General features: G+C 43.0%; 2 protein-coding genes across 2 annotated transcripts; one reads left to right on the forward strand and one right to left on the reverse strand.

Moving 5' to 3' along the window:
- Positions 1-1,317: 1,317 nt before the first annotated feature.
- Positions 1,318-14,722, forward strand: LOC311342448 (protocadherin Fat 4; the record flags this gene model as incomplete). Its single annotated transcript, XM_084467277.1, has 16 exons — positions 1,318-1,516; positions 1,806-2,150; positions 3,319-4,235; positions 4,333-4,507; positions 4,637-4,817; positions 5,729-5,979; positions 6,191-10,504; positions 10,607-10,708; positions 11,142-11,443; positions 11,692-11,777; positions 11,873-12,052; positions 12,225-12,352; positions 12,447-12,568; positions 12,853-13,096; positions 13,380-13,676; positions 13,902-14,722. 16 exons carry the CDS (start codon positions 1,318-1,320, stop codon positions 14,720-14,722), a joined length of 8,664 nt encoding a protein of 2,887 aa, XP_084323403.1.
- A 1,621-nt stretch (positions 14,723-16,343) lies between these two features.
- On the reverse strand, positions 16,344-17,303 carry LOC311342449 (olfactory receptor 6P1-like; the record flags this gene model as incomplete). Its single annotated transcript, XM_084467278.1, has 1 exon — positions 16,344-17,303. One exon carries the CDS (start codon positions 17,301-17,303, stop codon positions 16,344-16,346), a length of 960 nt encoding a protein of 319 aa, XP_084323404.1.
- Between the last annotated feature and the right edge of the window lie 5,350 nt (positions 17,304-22,653).

Raw genomic sequence — 22,653 nt, forward strand, 5'->3', positions numbered from 1 at the left:
TGGCGCCATTTGTAGGCTATATTAATGTTTCTCCTTGAAAACTGCAGCACCGTAAACGTAAACCAATACACGCATATCCACCCAGTCCCAGTGTTAATATAAAAATACATATTAAATAAATGTTATTAATTGCGAAAAAAAAAAAACTTCTGTTCATTCTAGTGACTCACATAGGCCTATTCACGAAAATGTTCATTTAAAGGAGTTAATTGATCTATGTATCCGATTTCCCTAAAAGCCTTGCCCTTTACCTCATTCCAGATTCTGAAAACCACCCATTCACCCAAAAACAAACATATCGTCATTCCCTTGCCGCTCGCTACAATATCGTTTTAATCTGCATTCATTGATTTTTAATCCAGAGTTTTGAATAAAGCAGTTTTGAATAACAGGTGTTTTTTGGTTTGTTTCCCTCTCTACTTTTCTTTCATGTTGAACGAATGGCCCACCTGACTCACCTGCCAAGGTGAGGCAAGGCAAGGCAAACAGTCCAAATGCGTTTTTTTCTACAAATGCAGAATCGTATTACATGTAACAAACAAAAAATCCACAGTTTTTCCCCCAAAAATTATCCCCATAATTTGTTGAAGTAATAAGAACTATGAACATCTAAATGTTTTGTGGCTTGGGTTTACTTCTCACTCGCTGGAACGTAGCAGCTTCGTTTTGGACCTGCAATGTAACTTTTGTTATACAGCCATCTCAGGGGGGTTGTGCTACAAAGTGTGGCCAAATTAGGACCACCACAGACTTCAGCGGAGTATCTCCATGGCTACTAGAGGAGCATTTCAACTTCTGCTCGAATAGTTTCAAAGTGATGCCGGACCTCGCTGCAGTTGTTTTGCTTTAACTTGTGTGCAACATTGAATTCTTTATTTTTGCAATGGCGACCTAATGATACACTTGATTATGGACGTTCCTGGACCGCGGAGAATACATTTCAATGTATTTTTGATGTTCATGGTAAGTTAACTTTTTTTTTTTAGATTACTTAGATTACTTAGTCATTTCTTGTTGTTTCTTTACTTAGGTTACGTTAACCGTTGCATTCTGAATCCAGGGAATCCAACGTTTGAATAAAATACCACAACACGATTAAATAGAGACATAATGCAAAGAGTTAATTTACAATGGGTGAACAAAAAATGCATTCCCAGCTCATGCCGAGCAAGTTTGACGCACTAATCTGCATCCATCCAGATATTATTTGAGAGAGCTGGAGTGAGTATGTGGGCATCATTATCGAATGTTTCTGTATTCTGCTGCAGATGCTTGGGTCCAAATGGGGTATTGGCCCTCCGTCTACCAGTGGATTAGATGGGACTGGTGGGAGAAGGCAGAAGACTGAGCCGCTCCACCGTGCTCACCCCTCCTGGTACAGCAGCAGTACCAGCCAAGCAACAGCGCTTCAGGATGCTCTGGTGTCACATCAGGCCCCTGGCCGTCGGCAAAGAACGATGCCTCTTGTTCAGCCAGTGTATTCCTTCCAGGTTACAGAAGACACAGCACCAGGTCGGTCAACTGTTTACTAAAGGCCCAACAAATGGCAATAATACTGTGATGATGATCAAATTATAAAGCTTTAATACAAGTTTCCTGGACTAAATTGGAACCACAGAACTAGCATTTTAATGAATGCTTTCTGTAGTCATTGCAGCCACCCATACTAAGAATGTATGCACTCATGTTATTGTAAGATACTTTGTTTCTAAATCCTCCACCAAACTACAACTATAACAGTTTGTTTTACAACATTGTGTTGTATTAGACACAAGCATGCTGTGTGTGTCCATTCATGTTTACAGGAGCGGTAGTGGGAAGGCTGCAGTCAGTGTACCGGGAGAACCCCAGGCCAATCACGTACTCCGTGCTGGTGGACGACGGAGACAAACTCTTTCTGTTGAATCGCCTCTCTGGGGACTTCCTATTGTCCCGCGGCCTGGATTTTGAAACGCAGAGATTCTACATTCTCACGGTGGGGGTCCAGGAAGAGGGGCGTCCGCTATCAGGTGTCAGGGTTTACTTCAACGTGCTGGACGTCAACGACAACCCCCCAGAGTTTAAACCGGACACCTACTCTGCTTCACTGCTCGAGGACGCGGCCACTGGGACCTGCTTTCTTCTCCTAAATGTCCACGATAAAGACGCAGGTGAGCGGGGAGGACAGTGCAGCTCAAACGGTCTAAATGTTAATCACTTAACCTGGGACGCCCGTGGCATTTGAAAAATAAATAGTGTGCCAGTGTGACATTTACTAATCAGTATACGCTTTCATCCAAATGGACATGCAGTGTTTTTTTCCCTCCAGATACATGTCATTGATGGGCTGGTAGGTTGGGAATCTTGCCCAAAATGCCTACAGATGGATTGTTACTGGGGTTCAAACCAGGCACCTTTTTGCCTGGTAGACAAACAGCCTAACCTCCACACAATCCAGCCCCGATGGTTTTGATGTAGAATGTGACATGAGCAGAATCTCACTTGAAGGGAATACTTGTCATGCCTATACACCTTTTGTGATGGCATAAATCAATTCACCTTGGCTTATTGATGGCAATTTTGCCATACATAACAAGGCAAAATAATTAAAATTGAGGCGAAATATATACACTATCAGATGATGAAGGCATTATGTCAGAGAAAGGGAATCTAGGGAACATTTAGGTGTAGGTTAAAGGTCCCATGACATGCCACCATGTGGTGTGATTAGCCGTTACAAGCAGTTTTGGAAATCCTCCCTGTATGACATCACAGGTGGGCGTGTCCACCTAGATGTGTGAAAGATAGATGAGCAACATTGCTACAGTCCACTGGGTAGGCTGGTAGACTGATCTATCCAGCACATATCTAGGTGACAACACCCACCTGTGATGTCATAAGGTGCAGATTTTCAAAACATCTTGTAACGGCTAATCACACCACACCTAGTGGCATGGGACCTTTAAACTGTAATTCACACAACACACAGAACATCTAGCCTGAGGCCTACTACACAGCCCACTATTCCCACACAGCCAGTAGAGGAATCAAATATTGATTTGCTTTTTAAAGGTTTAATAAATAGGTAACTGGATCTGAGGGTCAGGTTGTGTCCAAACTGTTTTTGTCTGTACATATATCGGGAATTGATGCCCTACTGGTATAGATTTATTATTGGTGGGTGTTTTAAAAATATCATATAATATATATATATATATATATATATATATATATATATATATATATCTATCAAAAAATGACTCATAAGCTTGTTTGAAGTATCAATCATTCTTTTTGTAATGACCTTTATTTTTTCCCTTGTTTTTATCTCACTGCTAGAAGAGAATAGTAAGTTGGACCTTCAAATCTTTGCTGGGGATGACGAGCATGTATTCTCTTTGGATCCCGCTGGCAGCTTATGCCTGAACAGTGAGCTAGACAGAGAGAAGAAACCCTCCTATAATCTGACAGTGACAGCCAGCGACCGTCCACAGATCTCTTCTCAGCGATTCACCAGCACAGCGCAGGTTGTCATCTCAGTTCATGACATAAATGACAACCCCCCCGTATTCACGTCTGCCCAGAGTGTTGTTATTCCAGAGGATTCTGCCCTCCACTTGCTCATTACAACCGTCCACGCGGAGGATCCGGACTCAGGGTCCAACGGAGAGGTGTTCTACTATTTGAACGACTCCGCCTCAAGCGTTTGGGTCAGCGTTCACAACACGAGCGGACACGTGCATCTGCGGGAGCTGCTGGACAGGGAACGGGATGAGGCCTTCACCGTTTCCATAACGGCCGTCGATATGGGCTCCCCGCAGATGGCGAGCACCATGAACCTCACCGTGCACATAGAGGATGTGAATGACCACCATCCAGAGTTCCCACGGAGATCCTACAGCCTGTCTGTGAGAGAGGACATACCCAGGGGCAGCAGCGTATTCCGGGCTCAGGCTTGGGATGCGGACCTGGGTGCCAACGGGGAAGTGCGGTACACCCTTTCCCAGACATGTCCGTTTGCGGTGGACACGGTCCGGGGTGTCGTCATAGTGATGGAGGAGCTGGACAGGGAGAGGCAATCTAATTACACGCTCACTGTGCTGGCCGGAGACAAGGGCAGCCCACCAAGATCTTCTGCTGCTGTCATAGGCATCACTGTCTTGGACGTCAATGATATCATGCCTGTCTTTTCCCCAGCGATACAGACAATACATGTCTTGGAGAATCAGAAGGACCTCTCTCAGTTCACTCAGTTGGTACTACAGTCTGAAACACAGAGTAACCTTAATACACATACTTTTGATGTCATTTTGGTTTTACAGTTATTGCGTTTTTGCCCTTCTTTTCAATCAGATTTCTGCATGGGATGAAGATGTAGGCATCAATAGTCAGCTCACGTATTCGACACAAAGTGGAAATGAAGACAGTTTGTTCTCTCTCTCGGCCAATGGCACCTTCCATGTCTTAAACATCCTGGACAGGGAGAAACAACCACGGTATATCTTAAGTATTATCGCTGTTGATGCAGGTAATTGATAATGTCAGCCATCCTACATCCTACAAATTGGAATTTAAATCAACTATCACTCAATGTACAAAAACTTATAAACAAGTGAACCAATATTATTAATAATGTTTGTTTCCTTGTCACTTCAAGGCTGGCCACCTTTAACTGGGACTCTAACCCTAGAGGTGGTAGTTGATGATGAGAATGATAACAGACCCCAGTTTCATGAGGATGTCTACAACACCATCGTTCCAGAGGATAGCCTGCCAGGCACTGTGTTTGCCATCATCACTGCGACAGATCTAGATCAAGGTGTCAATGGAGAAATAAGGTTAAACACTTCATAATGTTTCTGTGATTTCATTACTACCTGCCTACACCAATGTTTTAACACCTCTATTAAAGGGGTTTGACTGTGTAGCAAACGGTGTTCAATCCCCAATGTCCACTAGTGGTGGCTCGTTCGCGAACGAATCAGTTCAAACGAACGACTCTTTAAAACGAACGAACCGAACTGATTCGCCGCTCTCGTTCGTCGTTGTTCGTCTCGTTCGTTCTCCGAGACTCGACTCCCAGCTCCACCCACTAGTCGCTGACTCGCGAGTCGCCGTTCGTTCACTGACTGTTTAGCGGTGAAGACTCTAGGACTGAGAAGTCACGAGAGTCAGCTGGGCAACAACATCCCGATTCCGAACATGAAGCACTCCTCAGCTAAAAGGAACTTAGTTAATGTTGTGTTGATTGATGACCGTTTGCACCATTGCACGATCATGATTCGTTTGAGAATGAGAACGCGGGAGAAGCTGAGTCTGACCGACTCGGCTGAGAACGTGCATTCGCAATTCGTTTGAACGAGAACGAGGGAGGAGCCGAGTCTGACCGACTCGGCATGCGCGAACGTGCATTCGCGATTCGTTTGAACGAGAATGAGGGAGGAGCCGAGTCTGACCGACTCAGTGACTGAGAATCATGATTCACTGCTACCGGAAATGCGAACGAACGAACGAACGAATGAACGACTCTTCTTGGCGAACTGACCGACGTGAACTGATTCTTTCAAACTAATCATGAAATCCACCACTAATGTCCACAACCTGAAGGCATCCTTGAGCTGATGCCCTAACCCCCACCTGCTCCTTAATAACATTATAATTGTAAGTCACGGATACGTTTCGCCAAGCTTTGAAAATGTATGACCCTGGACTGATATTGTGTGGTTGCTATATAATATGACCTCTGTAGGTACTCCATCGTTGAGCCAGATTCACCCTTCTCCATTGAAGAAACATCTGGAGAGCTGTCCACCACTGAGGTTCTGGACCGAGAGACAGTTGCTATCTACAGCTTGACTGTCATATGCAGCGATAAGCATTCTACCCATCCTTTGTCCAGCTCAGTGCTTGTAAACGTACTTGTTGGGGATGTGAATGACCACTGGCCCCAGTTCCAAAACAGTCCTTATGTGGCCCATGTACCTACTGCTATGGATCCAGGTGAGACCATGAACGTGTTCCAGTTCATGTTTATGAAGATTTATTGGATTGTTTGTTGGATTGTATTTCTTTTTGGGACTTAAATTTGTCATGTCCTGACTGTGTTTGTGGAATAACAAACTATATAATAACAAACATATAATTTATGATATTAGATTTCAATTTGGCTGTCTTAACTGTTTTTCCCCCCTGTCTTAATTGTGTCTTTCAGAATCTGTGGTTTGTACGATGAGAGCAACAGATGGGGACACTGAGATGAACGCAGAACTCAAGTTTTCTTTATATGGACCAAGTGTTGATGTGTTTACGATCAACCCACGCAGCGGGACCGTGTTCACGTCAGGTTTTCTCACAGGACGGGAGGGCCTAACGATCGATGTACATGTCGAAGATAGTGGAGAAGTTCCACATTTTGACATCACCACTATCAGTGTAATATTTCACAATGGCTCAGAATTCCCAGTGGTTAATGTTGACATTGTTAGAAATATCATTTTTGAGGATGCACCAGTTGGAACACTGGTGGCAATTGTCAATGCAACAAGTCCAAGGCCAGAGCCGTTTTACTTTTACCTTGCCTCTGGAGACACCGAAGAGATTTTTCAAATGGACGAGTCAAGCGGTGAGTTAACAGTACAGAACCCATTGGATTATGAAAACAAGAAGGGTTTTACTTTGTTGGTAGAAGCGAGAGACTCTGGATCCCCACCATTCTCGTCTTTTGCAGAATTCCAGGTAAACATCAGCGATGTGAATGATAACTTTCCACAGTTCATGCAAAGTGAGTTCCGGTGTGACATCTTTGAGAATTTGCAGCCAATATGGGTTTGCGATGTTCTAGCCATTGATGCTGACTCTGGAAGTTTCGGTATGGTGCACTACAGCATTGTGAAGGGAAACCCTGACAGCCACTTCATCATTGATTCTGAGACTGGTGAACTGAGCACCACCTTAAGTTTAGATCGAGAGGATATTGCAAATTACAGTTTGACGGTTGAGGCAACAGACCAAAATAACTCTCTTCACAGGGCAAGGGCAACTGTGATTGTCGTTGTTTTAGACAGAAACGACCACGCACCTCGTTTTTCCCAGATTTTTAGGGCGCAAATACCAGAGGACGCTCCTATTGGACTCACTGTTGTACAAGTTATCTCGGCTGATGATGACATTGATGAAAATGCTGAGATTACTTTCTCAATAATCCAACCTAATGACATCCCTTTCAGCATTGATAACACCAATGGCCTCATAACTGTCATGGGGCTCCTTGACAGAGAGGAACAGGACCATTACATTGTGCGGGTTAATGCAAATGATTCTGCATGGAGCATAAGTACTGATGTCACTATAGTCATATTAGACGTCAATGACAACAAACCAGTGTTTTTACATACCGCCCCCACTGTAATCTTACCAGAAACAAAAGCTCAAGAGGAGTTTGTGTTTCAAATTATGGCAACAGATGCGGATACAGGGAAAAACAGTGAGGTTTTGTATAACATTGAACCCCCAGTTGAGCACTTCTGGGTCAATGCAACTTCAGGGGACATTTTTACCACCCAGCTAATGGCTTTACATCATTCTCCCTTTGAGGTTTTTAACGTCACAGTTTTTGCATACGATTGCGGAATAACTTCATTATTTGCTAGCACCACTGTAACAGTACGATTAGTGCCGTATAACTACCATCCACCCACCTTTCTGCCTTCACCGTCAATAGTGTCCATACCCTTTGACCTGCCAAAAGGAACTGAGGTGATTCAGTTTTCAGCAGTAGATAACGACTCTAATGAGATTGAGTATGGTTTAAAGAATGGAAAGGCCTCAGATTGGTTTTGGATTAAGGCTGATGGAAAAATAACACTAAATGGAAGTCTGAGTGAACATCTCAGTGAAGTTTGGACATTGTCAGTTACTGCCAAAGATAGCGGATACCCTCCTTTGACCTCACAGGTTGAAATCACTTTTGAAATTATTGCAAGGAATCACTTCTCACCAAACTTTGCAGAACCAGTTGCTGTATTTTCCATTCCTGAGGATTTACCCGTAGGATCAGTTATCGGAAAAATACCAGCAGAGGATGAAGATTCTGGTGCCAATGGTGTGATCACTTATTCCATTCGACAAGAACTTGAATATTTACCATTTTCCCTGGGGAAAAGTTCGGCTTTGCTATCACTGATCCGAGAGCTGGACTTTGAGAAGCAACAGCTGTATCGTTTTCAAATAGAAGCTGTCGATGGAGGTTGGTCATCGAAGATAGGGATGACAAACATTACTGTGAATATTGTTGATGTGAATGACAATCCTCCATCATTTGGAGCATTGGAGTACATTGCCTCAGTACCAGAAAACTCTGTGATTGGAACAATTGTCTTTATTGCAAAGGCTACGGATCCTGACTCAACAACAAATGCCCAGATAACGTACAGTCTAATCTCTGGTGATGTGGAGAGGTTCTCAGTTGACTCAGTAAATGGCACCATCACCACTGCAGACGTCTTTGATTATGAACGGGAGCAGATCTTTGATGTCACAGTCAAAGCGTCCAATATGGGGGCACAGGCTTTGTTCAGTGTAGCGCATGTTGTCATCAACATCCTTGATATCAACGAGTTTATCCCAACATTCAGAACCAAAGAATATGACTTTTCGGTATTTACACATGATCCTATAGGAACTAGTGTAGGAAAAGTCACTGCAACCGATTTAGATCAAGGCCCAGAGGGTGAGGTTTTCTATTTATTGTTAGGCCTAAACCAAAACTTGGGATTTGAGATCGACCAACATTCTGGAGAAATATATACCACTGGCAGTTTGAGGATGCATGGAAACAGCCCTGCAATTCTAACAGTTTTGGCAAAGAACCGAGGCATTATCAGCGGCACAAATGTAGACGAAGGTTCAGTCCGGATCAGCATCATAGAAATTAATAACGCACCTGAGTTCACTCCCGCTTTCTACTCGATCAATGTCAGGGAAAACATTGCCATTGGTACAGCTATAGTTAAAGTGAGTGCCATGGATCAGGACTCAATCTGGTACTGGAGCCAGTTCTTCTTTAGCATTGAGCATGGCAACATAAACACGGCTTTTGCCATTCATCCCCTCAGTGGTGTTATTTCAGTACACTCACCACTAGATAGGGAACAGTGGGCTCATTATAACCTCTCTGTCACAGCCACCGATAAGGGCACTCCCCCTGCCACTGGGACCGCTAATGTCCTTGTGACTGTTGATGACATCAATGACAACGCCCCAAGACTGGGGGTCACCCAGGCTCAGGTGAAGGAAAACCAGCCTCAGGGCACCATAGTGGCAAGGTTAAACGCATCTGATTTGGATTTGCCACCTAATCAAGGGCCCTTCACCTTTTGGGTTGTGAAGCCTATGATGGGCAGTGCATTTTCTCTAACAGCCGATGGAGTTTTATTTACCACAAGGTCTCTGGATCGTGAAGTCTACTCTGTATATCATGTAGCTGTGGCTGTAAGGGATGCCGGGACCCCCCCTCTAACATCTACCACGGTGTTTCACATCAGTGTTCTTGATGAAAATGACAACCCTTACATGCAGCGGAGTATCCATATCGAAGTAAAGTATTACGGCAGTTCTTTCCAAGGAGGTAGGATTGGTCATGTCAATCTACAGGGAGATGACGAGGCTCATACGTTTAACTGCAGCATCAAAAATGGGCGTTCTAATATGTTCGACATCCCATACGGTACTTGTGAATTATGGTCTGCTCCTTTTCAAGGGGAGGCAACGTATAACATCACCATCGAAGCAACAGACGTGTTCCTCTTCCCGGTCAACCACAGTGTCTATGTGAACTACAAAGGGTTTACAAATGCTTCCATGGACAGTTGTATACTCTTCTATGTGTCATCCTCTTCGATACATGAGTTCTTAACTCACAAGTATTTGACGTTTGTGAAAGCTCTCGATAGTCTTTTTAACCTACAAGCATCCAAGACCCACGTGTTTGGAATCAAGGTGCTCGAGACCGAAATCCTTTTGTTGGCCGCTGTCAAGAGCTACAACGGTCAGTACCTCAGCCGAGAGGTGGCCAGTGGTATTTCAACAGGCCACAGGAAGGTGCTAGAGGCTCAAACCAACGTCACAATATCTCACATCACCAGTGATCCTTGTCTGACCGTCCCATGTCAAAATGGCGCCACATGCGGCAAAAACATTCACATCGGTCCAAACGTTGCTGTGCTTGAAAGCTCATCAGTCATTTTTGCGTCACCACAGATGGAAATTTTTAACTGCACCTGTTTGGCAGGCTTCACTGGGACGCTGTGTGAAGCAGACATTGATGAATGTGAGAGCAATCCCTGTAGAAATGAAGGCACCTGTGTGAACAACCATGGGGGATTCTATTGCCACTGCCAGAACGGATTCTTTGGGCCTTTCTGTACCACTGATTTTGATGAATGCCCCACGCAGAAGTGCCAAAATGGAGGCAGCTGTGTTAAAGCTCAAGATGGCTTCCACTGCCTTTGTGATGCTGGATATAAAGGTATTTAATGTGTATATTGTTGAGGCATATTTATTTCTTTAGCATTAAAAAAATTATTATGTGAGATCTTATGATGCCAAAGCTTTGTTTATTTATTTACAGGGGACGCTTGCGAGCAGTTGGTGGACCACTGTGAATCAGGCCCATGTATCCAGGGCAAGTGTATTAATTCTCTGATGGGATTTCTCTGTCAATGTCCTTTTGGTAAGAATAAGCCACTTTTATCATGCCGTATAATCTTGTAGAATGTAGTCCATAACCTTCTTGCAAAACTAGATATTTTATTTAAACTTAATAAAACTATTTTTTTTTAATTATAAATGAAAATATACTCAATCAAATCTGAAATCTGAATCTGAATCTAAAAATCTGACTGTTATGTTCACCTGATATTTCAATAAGTACATTTTATTCATTATTTACTTAGTGTTATAAATGCATCAAGCTTTTTTTCCTAGTTTTTTACACTGCATTTTAAAATATTACAAGACAATGTGGGCCTTTGAACTATTCTTCTTATTAGCTGCTAAATACTTTAGATTGATTGAGTAACCATCAATATCATTTCACCCAAATAAAGCCACCGCTACCCTTCTATTTTAAAGCCCACTGTGTCTTTGTTGTGCTCGGCGTAAAGGCGTCAGTGGGGTGCACTGTGAGCAGGACAGCATTGGCTTCGAGGAGCTGTCCTTCATGGAGTTCCCACCACTGGATCCCAGGAGTAACTTGATCTCTCTTGAAGTGGCCACCGTGCAGCAGAACTGCCTGCTCCTGTACAACCCTGGGGGGGCCTCTTACCAGGACTTTATGGCGCTGGAGTTGGTGGAAGGGAGGGTTCGCCTTTCTTTTGACCTTGGAGCGGGGCCTGTGAGGCTGGAGACGGGAAAGAGAGTAGCGGACGGCCTCTTTCACAGCATCACCGCCAAAAGGATTGGCAATGTAAGCTTCACGCACAGACACACACCGATAAATGTATGCATGGGCATGTAGATAAAACGTGCACACACGTGCATAGGTCTGAATGCACACACACATCTGAAACAGATGCTCATAAACACACAGACAAACACACATTCATATCACAACAACACATCCTTTTAAGGGTGACTGATGTTTTTTTATGGGTAATTGGAAAGCTAAATGAGTTTGCCCTTGATATTCAAAGCACTGAATCTGCCTTTGAACAGATTGGCTCCATACTGGTGGATGGATGCACAGATGTTGACCCTGATAGATTTTGCTCTTCTCAAAGTGATGGCTTTGGTTCAGAAAGGTAGGGAGCCATCAACCATTAAAAATAATTGAACATTCAGCATTGTACATCGCATAAATAACACAAGTGTGATCTGTCGTTTTACCCTCTCTCAGGATACTGAATGTTGGCAGTGGAAACATGACGTTTGGAGGACTGAGGTCTATTGGAGTTCTCTTAGTGCACCCTGGTCAGGTTCGAACCCATGACTTTGTTGGGTGCGTCCGAAACATTCATGTGAACGGCAGGGCCCTGACCCCCTACATGGCCCTTGGAGCCCACAATATCATTCAAAGGTAGGAACACCTGATCCAAATGATAATTTACTACTAGCTCACCATGGTATTCACCACTCTTCTAGAAAACCTAATACAATGTGTTCATTTAATCACTATGGAGAACATATATAGCAATAGCTATAACCCGAACCAGAGTGCGTCCCCCCCTCCCCCTCCATGTCTGTTTAAGGTGTCCCAGGAAAATGATACCACTATGTCAAAGCAGTACATGCCAAAATGGTGGCCTTTGCCACGACCGTTGGTCTCACTCAGTTTGTGAGTGCAAATCTCCTTACACAGGAAGCCACTGTGCCACAGGTAAATCACCACCACAATGTATACCTGCAAAGCAGCACTGTCCCTTCAGTTATATGGGTTGTATATAATGTCACGTTTTTCTTTTGCCAAACAGAAATACCAGAGGACTTTGTGTTACACTTCAGTGGGAAAGACTACATTGAATGTGTCTTTAAGGAGAGGTATAAGAGAGACATCCTACTGAAAGATCTGAAGTATGATGGGCTCCATGACGAAGTAACAAACAAATACTCAACCCTGATCGAGATTAAGTTCAAGACTCGGAATAATGGAGTTCTGATGTCTGTTATTGGAAATAATGGATATACAATGCTAATGGTAGGCAACAAATATGTTCACTTTAGGGCGTTTTCCCACTGCTGACCCATAGCTGGGTAATCATGGTATTATACTGTGCAACGGAAAAACACCATTACACTAAAGTTAATCTCTATAGGGATAGGCTGTAGTGAAGTAGTGTGTAAAAATAAATGGCATCAAATTTTCTCTGTTATCTTCAGCTAAAGGACCAAAAACTGCATTTCACATTGGACAACACCTCAGGGTTTGCTGTGGAAAACCCCGTAGCAGACGGACTCTGGCACATCCTCTCTGTCATTAGTGATGGGCAGAACGCAGTGGTCTATTTGGACGAACAAGCCATCCTGAACACGACCAGAGGAATTGATCTCACCCCAGTCACTTTGGACAGAATTGTCCTCGGGCGGGCCGTTCCACAACTAGGATCAAGACTACAAGTCTCAGGTGGGTTGTAGTAGTCATTGATGAATGATTTACAAAGAAGAGCTGGTATATGTTAAACAAAGGTTTCTTTACATCAACACATATAGATACTTTCATACATCGATTTTACGTTAAGCTAAATTAATTAAATTTTAGGTCAAATGTATTTATTGAATTGTGATTCAGTAAAATTGGTGAGGATTTAGATTGATCTGCTATTCTATGTATCATATACTACCCGGTACTCTTCATACTACACATGACATAGGAAATGTTCTTATTTTTTTCTTTCCCTAACCAACAGGGTTCTCTGGGTGTGTGGAGTACTTCAAGGTGGCGGGCTACACCCTGCCAGGGAGCGGTCACAGCGACCGGATTGAGGTGACAGCAAGCCCCTCCCTGCTCCAGACAGGCTGCCCGTCCCCCTCCTCCTGCCTTCCTTCTCCCTGCCCTGTAGACAACTATACCCTGCTGGGGGATGAACCCCTCTCCCCACAAGGCCCAGAAGATGGCTGGTGGCAGGCTTGTGGAGGACCTGGCCAGGAGAGCACCTGGGCCTGCATCTGTCTCCACAACTCCAGCAGCAGGTCATGTGACGTCTGTACCTCAGTGAGGGACCAGGGAGGCCGATGTCCCTCTGACCGATGGCGTGCACCTCTGTGGGTTATTGCCATGCTGCTTTTGCTTCTCGTTGTGGCCGTGGTGTTAACTGTGTTTTTTACCCTGAGACACCTCAGGGCCAGACAGGATGTGTGGTGGTGTCAAAATAAAAGCTCCCCTCAGAGGACAACCACACATGGTACAGAGAATTACGTGTTTGCCCCAGATGACGTCGTATCATTGAGGGTTGGCGAGAGCATCGAGGAACACAGACCTCCGGACATCATCTTGAACGACAATCAGAATTCAGGTGTGGGTGTGTACCACGAAGCCGATGCCACAGGTGGACAGCGGGTCCCACAGGGAAGTGAACCGGACTACTATGAAATCGACAGTTACAGCATCACTTTCCATTCAGACACAGATTCCCTGAAACGACGCGCAACGCATTGCGATGGTCCGTGCTGCACAAGAGCTGGAGGAAGAGGTCGAGACATTCAGAACCTTTCGGATTCTAAGAAATCTCCCTTAAGCCATGGTAGGACCACTAAATCTGAGCAGCCCATACGGTTATCTCCATCGCTACACCCTGAGCTGAGACCGTACGTGGATACCTATCATTTGCTGCCCTGTCACCCACAGGGGCCAAAGCGATCGGCCGGCCCAGGGCCCGTGCAGGCCCTCTCTGCCGAGGAGGTCCGTCAGCTAAATGATGCTCCCCAGCCGACAGTGAGGCCCAGTATGATCACACCCACTGCAACAAATGATATCTCAGCTGATTGTGGAACAGGGAGTGGTTCAGAGTTTGAGCACGGACAGCACACTGTCACCGAGCACAAGGACGTCACAGATAGCCGGTTGGCTCCTGGGAGCCTGATGTCAAAACATCCATGCAACTCTTCTCCCGCCGGAGCTCCTGCAGAATGGGAGAATATCCTGAATACTTGTGGACAATTCAGTGCTTTCGCTGGGGTTTTTGAGGATATCGCCTCTCTTCCCAGTGAAATCAAGTGTGATACACAGACTGACTTGGAAGAATTTATTTGACTCATGTGATATGCTTATTGTGAATTTTTGTGGAATTGCAACAACATTTGCATCAAACGCTAATCATCTTGATGTAATATTTGTTCTAATCAATCAAATTATTTTTTACAAGTATTGGTCATGATATTCAATTCATTCAGTAGCAGGCCTAATCATAGCTATTGGTGGATGTTCTTATCTTTTACTCGTATCGATCAAGTTTCATTTCAATGGGGCTTCTCGACTTCATGGACAACAAACTATATATATATATATATATATTTTACTGGTTGTTAAAAAAATAACAATACATAAATCTAAATAACACTTCGTTGAATGGACATTTTAGCTTCCGTCTGATGGTTTTTCCTGTATTTTGATTGGTGATCTGTAATGACAAAGGGTTCTTGCGACTTCTCAGTCACGCACATCCCAGAGCTGCAATGCCAAACACCACCGTCGTCTGGCGGGAATTCAAACATAGTTGCTACGATAGCTTATGTAAGGGTGAAAAAGCAAAGGTGTAGATCCAATAAGGATATTGAAATTAAATTTAATGTGAAAGCTCGGAAGCTAGCAAAGTTTTTTTTTTTTTTTAATCTCACTGCCTGGTCCAGCCCATTGTCCGAAGAGCGACATGACACAGCGAATCAGCACGTCCACACATCAAGGGTACGTTATAAAGCGCAAAGGGACGCCGAGAAAAGTAGGCCAGCTCCAAATGTTAACGTTTTATCATGCGTTCGTGACTGAGCGCGAAAGTTATTTTGTACAAAAGGTAAAGCTGGACATGTATTTTTGAGTATTCACGATGCGTTGTCATCATCTAGTGGAAAGATATAGCATTACAACCTGTGGTACAGTACAAAGAAAGAATTATACACTGTGTGTGACAAACTTTTACATATCTGGCCAACTGACAACCCAGCGAGGGTTGGGTTGTCAGTTTCAGATCAACAACTTCCAGATCAAACAGCACCCTGTTGTTCTAAAATCACTGCAAATCACTGCCTCAAGTGTCTTATTGCTTTTATTAAACGGTTACTATGGACTACCTAGTAAGATTTCACAAAATCAAAACACACCAACATAAAATGCGATAATTTATTAACAGCTCATCATTCTTTCTCCAATATATTTTACTCAAGGCCGCAAAGTGGTTGCCAAGCAACACAGGCTGGGATACATTGTGATTGGGGACGCATTGATAACGTTTATTTTTTACAAAGGCTTCGTGCCAAACAGAACCTTTATATATATATTTATATAATATATATAATATCATATATATATTTATAATCTTATAATCGTATAATCTTAATACACTACCTTTCAACGAAGGTCCTGAACACCTATTGTTGTTTTTGTTTTTGTATACGTCTTCATAAACGAGGATTGATTATTTATGTGTTTCAATAGCCTGCATTTTAATAGTTTATTAAACATGCACATGAAGTGTAAATTACAATAACCCTAACCCTGAATAAGCGATATTGGGCTACATGTACTGGGCTGCATTGGACCTTCAACATTTACAATTAAACAATAAAAACATTGCACTGTGAAGAGAATTAACATTCACATAACTATAAATAACTGAAATATATGAAAATATATATTTAACATTAACACATTTTACATTTCAAAACAAGTTAACCGTTGCTTTCCTGTTATCCAACCTCTTCTTTAAAGTCTCCTTGATTTCCTTGGTTTTAAAGCAGTATATTACGGGGTTGACCGCCGCCGGCAGTACACTATACATCATTATCACAATGATACGAACCGGATCACTAAATGTGAACCCAACATTATTCGCCAGGTACACAAAACACCTTGGCATATAATACAAACACGTGATAAAAATTTGCGGCGTACACGTGGACAGAGCTTTGGTTCTCCCATCGGAGCTGGACATCTTCAACACCGCGACGATGATGAAGAAATATGAGAAAAATATGAACGCCAGCGGCAGCAGTAGGCTAATCATCGCGAGGATAAACGCGACTATCTGTACGGCACGTGCGCTTTCGCACGCGAGCCGCGTAATGGTTATGTGGTCGCAGTAGCACAGCTGGATTTCGTTGGGACCACAGTAGAATAATGTGAGCGCATGGCATACGATTCCCACCATCCAGGTTATGGGCACGAACCAGGAGATGGTGCAAAGCGCCGTGATGGTGGTGTTTGTGATGAACCGAGGGTAGTGGAACGGTGCGCATATCGCCACGAAGCGATCCAGGGCCATGACCATCAAGATAAAAGAATGAGTGGCGCCTAAAAAATGAACAAAGTACATCTGCGTGAAGCATCCGTAATACGAAATCAAACCGTCACCAAACCAATATTTGGATATGACCTTGGGTAGAATGACTGTCCCATAGACCAGGTCAGTGGAAGCCAGATGGCAAAATATGAGATACGTGGGCTTGTGAAGAGAGCGTTCCAAGGTAACGATTGTTATGATAAGGATGTTTCCAGTAACAATAGAGACGTAAATTAATAAGAGTAGTGCGGACACGGGTCCCTCATTCTCTGACAGGAGGCCAGGGAATCCAAGGATGAAAAAGTTTTTTATCCTTGTAGCATTACTGTTGCTCATCATCAGCTGATCGTTAGCAGCTCTCAGAACCACAGTGCATGGGATATCAATAATGAGTCCACCATCAACGATATATCTGGAAGAAAAACACATTTCACATTTATTTTTTTAGGACTGACAGTTTTTTGGACACATTCATCCAATAAGGAGGAGGAAATAAAAATATTGGGGAAAGTTAATGTGTGTGTGTGTGTGTGTATATATATATTTGACACCATTAAACTTCACCCACACCACACTCAGGTTCATGTTTTTTGATACACAAGATTCAATTAAATGAAATTGTATTTGTATAGCCCTTAAATTAATCACCGGTACAGTCTAGAAGGGCTTAACAGGCCAAATATGTATGACTATGATGGCATAGTGGGGCAGGTTTAAAGTCTCTTACCCTCTGCAGTCCAGGTGGCAGTTTTTCTGGAGTTCTCATCCTATCATCTTTGTTCTTATATAGAGCCATAGGCTCCAACAGGAATCCCATTGGGCTTTGGCTGTAGATGTATCATTATGGCTTCTGTCTGTGGAACTGAACTATTTTCGAGTGTAAAAACTGTTGTTCTAAAGTTGCAAGTGCAACAAACAACTTATAATCAATACAATCACAAAGCACAATGATAATAATTGATCTTGTTTCTTAAAAAACTGTGATATGTTTCAATGATATTGATTTAATGTAACATTGTAAGCAGTTCCAACATGTGCTTGCCACAGCCATCACTTTTGTTTAAAATTGAATTAAATAACAACACATATGATTGGTGAAGTATGGTTAATCCAGTTTGGAAGAATACAAGCAATAAGTGAAATGATTTGTTAGGTTTATAATGCTTTTGAGGCATTGTGACTTCACTTAGCTAGGACTAGCACTGATTATTTCCCTTATTGTCTTGAAGACTCCACCTGACTCAACCTCTTAAATATACAAATTGTGAGATAATAGCTGGACAAAAAACTGAACACAGGGGTTTGTTGACATTTGACAATGTATTTATTTTGAAGACACATTGTGAGCTTATATGAGATATGAGACCTCCATTGTGTGGGAGAAAGAGCTTAGAATGAGGGAGTATGCTATGTCAATTGGAAGTGTGTGTGAGTGTGTGTGTGTGTGTGCAAGAGCGTGATAATTGATATGAGTGAGTGATTGATGGGTCCTACATTGAAAAATTATTTGGCGTCTGCAACAATTATTTCCCTTTCCAATAAGCAAAGCCACAATGCCAAAGAGAGAGCTAAGATAGCATAAAATACAATCATCTCTGAATCAATTGATTTTGGGTGCAATGTGTCCTACTGGCCGGTGAATGGACGGTACTTTTTAGACCTACGAGTAGCCATCCAAGCACGATTATAGTCAGTCCCCTGGATAATAATGGACTGGCTAACACAGAAGAAGGACAAACGGATAATAATTTTGTTCTTTCATTTCCAGATCCAGGACTAGACAATTCTTACATTCAACATACATTCAATGGACCAGGCGGTCCTGTACTGCTGAGGCAAGTGGTGGTGAGTAAACAAGTGGATCCAGTTTTCTTTTGCATCCGAGTGAAATATCTCAAAGTCTATACTAGATCCCAGACCACTTATTTTATTGTATAATGAGCACCTGTAAATACCCTTTTCACAATTGGCAGGAGCTTGGTCTTCTCCCAAAGGGTTCCCCCACAATGGTTATGTATTACTGTATGGAGATATACATATCTAAGCCAAATGTACTAAAAACCTGCAAACAATATGATGTTTGGATACTGTTTTGAGAACAACTTTTGCATATCTCATGAGTTCATACAGACACATCCAGTGTCTGTATGATCCAATTCATCCAATTAAACTCAGTGAAGTTATTAATAATGGGCTCATTCAAACCATAACTGAGCACTTTTTGGGAACCTCAACCAACACTTGATTCATTCACTTGATGGACTCATATTGTTACCTTCCAGGGGCCTCATTACAGAAACTTCCTAACCCTAAAATCCTATCCAATCTTGTCCAAGCCCATGTTGCAGGTCAACCAGAAGTTTTGATTAATGGGTACATAAAGCACTCAAAATAAGTATATCATTAATAAAATATCTCCAAAATAGCGTTAAAGTCCAGTTTTTGTCGTTTTTGGTAGTAACAGGTGTTTTCTACCGCAACTCGGCGATGACGTCACGTTGGGGAGACGTGGTGGAAGGTAGCCTCAGCCTAGTACTAGAACTAGGGCGTCTGGGATGAGGAAGAGGTGGCAAGAACCACAAATTACATGTATGATGGCCCACAACTGCATAATTTCGAACCTGTCTGACGTGAGCGGGCAAATGAGGAATTGCAGAGAACTGATGGCCGTCAAAGCCGATTAAATGCATGGTCAGAGGAGAATGGGTGAAGAGTTGCTATCATTTAGCAACGCAGCAACGAGCGCTGGAGCTATTCTATGAACAGCAGTGCATACAATAACAACACATTTTTTTACTATCAGTGAATAGCAGCGAGTGAAAGTCAACGTTTTCTTTATATCTAGTGACAGTGATTATGTTATTAGTTCAGATACGTACCGGTACTTAGTCAGAAGATCTAGAAATATAAGGCATAATGCTAGCTATTGGCTAACTTGCCAGTCCCACCTGTGAAATTCCCCCCCAGATAATCCCTAATTAAATCTTCCCCCCGACGTTGTAAACACATTTCCGATTAGTTATCCCACGTTTTGATTAGTGGTGGATTTCATGATTCGTTTGAATGAATCAGTTCGCGTCAGTCAGTTCGCCAAGAAGAGTCGTTCATTCGTTCGTCGTTCGTTCGCATTTCCGGTAGCGGTGAATCATGATTCTTAGTCACTGAGTCGGTCAGACTCGGCTCCTCCCTCGTTCTCGTTCAAACGAATCGCGAATGCACATTCTCAGCCGAGTCGGTCAGACTCAGCTTCTCCCGCGTTCTGGCCGTGTTCTCAAACGAATCACGATCGTGCAATGGTGCAAACGGTCATCAATCAACACAACATTAACTAAGTTCCTTTTAGCTGAGGAGTGCTTCATGTTCGGAATCGGGATGTTGTTGCCCGGCTGACTCTCGTGACTTCTCAGTCCTCGAGTCTTCACCGCTAAACACAAGCCGTTTCTCAATTTGTGTTCTCGTGTGTACTCGTGTACTTGCGTTCTCGTGAAACGTCATCAGTGGTAGCCCAAGTACTGTTCCAATTCCAAGTACGCGAGTATGCGAGTACTGTCGTAAAACCCGGAAGTGTTCTCGATGCGTTCTCGGTGAGGCCGTTCTACTGAGGATGCATCGGAGGTGACTCGTGTGGACTTGGGACCATTAAATATCCCAGGATGCATTTCGCATTCCCATGTTTTAAAGTATGTAAGCTATAATAATAGGCTATATATAGGAACATTTTACATATATAACAAAAATGTAGGCCTATTCATTCAAAATATTGACATACTATTTTAAAATTAAAGAGGCTGGGGTTTTGTTTTATATAATTTGTTTATATTGTATATGTCGCTGATAGAGGAAACCCATCGCAACGGCAACGAAAATCCCGGTCGGATCCATCCGATCGTGTGTGTGTGTGTGTGTGTGTGTGTGTGTGTTTTTCTATTCTAATCTGTGTAATTTCTCGCTCATTCGTTATTATTATTATTATTCGTTATAATAGCCTACTCTCCAACTACATAGGCAGTTAGGCACGCGCATCTGTACCCTACATATAAAAAGTTGTGTGTATATAAATACACACGACAAGCATATCTTTTCATTTATATTCATTCAAAATATTAACATACTATTTTAAAATGAGAGAGGCTGGGGTTTAGTTTTATATAATTGGTTTATATTGTTCAGTAGTTTGAGGCCGTAAAGCACAGTTAACAGAGCTGAGGTGGTGACGTCATCGAGTCCGCTGCTGTTCCAATTGCAGGTGCGTACTCGCGTTCTCGGAAGTCTGTACTTCGAAGTCCGGACTTGCCAAGTACGTACTTCCAAGTCCGCGAGTACGTAGTCTGCGTTCTTGGTATTGAGAAACGGCTACAGTCAGTGAACGAACGGCGACTCGCGAGTCAGCGCGACTCAGCGACTAGTGGGTGGAGCTGGGAGTCGAGTCTCGGCGAACGAACGAGACGAACAACGACAAACGAGAGCGGCGAATCAGGTCGGTTCGTTCGTTTTAAAGAGTCGTTCGTTCGAACTGATTCGTTCGCGAACGAGCCACCACTAGTTTTGATGGTAGCCTACTAGCTCCAGTAACAACCTCTTTGCCTAGTGTTTATTTCTAAGCTTTTACCCAGTGTGCGAAATACCCGTCAATATTTGTGGGGTCCCGCCCCGCCCATTGTTGCTTAATACTGATCTACATTCCTTAATATGCAGTAGGCCTATAACATTACAATATTTCATTGATGCAAGCCAAGACAATCAGTCTATAGCCTACATGACAACACACACTCCCTTAACATATATAGCCTATCAGACGCGCAATCAGTGAACTTGCAAATGAGAGCCTGCAGTATGACCGATCGTGTGACATTATTTAACCATCCATCTAGCAAATACGATCAGACAGATCACTGACACACAAAGCACATTCGTCCAACCCGTATATCATTAATAAAATATCTCCAAAATAGCGTTAAAGTCCAGTTTTTGTCGTTTTTGGTAGTAACAGGTGTTTTCTACCGCAACTCGGCGATGACGTCACGTTGGGGAGACGTGGTGGAAGGTAGCCTCAGCCTAGTACTAGAACTAGGGCGTCTGGGATGAGGAAGAGGTGGCAAGAACCACAAATTACATGTATGATGGCCCACAACTGCATAATTTCGAACCTGTCTGACGTGAGCGGGCAAATGAGGAATTGCAGAGAACGTAGGATCTAGGGCAACGAAAATCCCGGTCGGATCCATCCGATCGTGTGTGTGTGTGTGTGTGTGTGTGTGTGTGTGTGTTTTTCTATTCTAATCTGTGTAATTTCTCGCTCATTCGTTATTATTATTATTATTCGTTATAATAGCCTACTCTCCAACTACATAGGCAGTTAGGCAGGTGACTCGTGTGGACTTGGGACCATTAAATATCCCAGGATGCATTTCGCATTCCCATGTTTTAAAGTATGTAAGCTATAATAATAGGCTATATATAGGAACATTTTACATATATAACAAAAATGTAGGCCTACTCATTCAAAATATTGACATACTATTTTAAAATTAAAGAGGCTGGGGTTTTGTTTTATATACAATGATATGATGATATATACAATGAGCCAAACATCACCACAGTGGGTGTGCTCTCTCTCGCACGCACGTACACAATCACTCCAACTTCTCCAACTCCAAGGCTAGGCTGCTTCACTAAGACCACAACCAAC

Source organism: Micromesistius poutassou, assembly GCF_964030765.1.
Source record: "Micromesistius poutassou genome assembly, chromosome: 4".
NCBI lineage: Eukaryota > Metazoa > Chordata > Actinopteri > Gadiformes > Gadidae > Micromesistius > Micromesistius poutassou.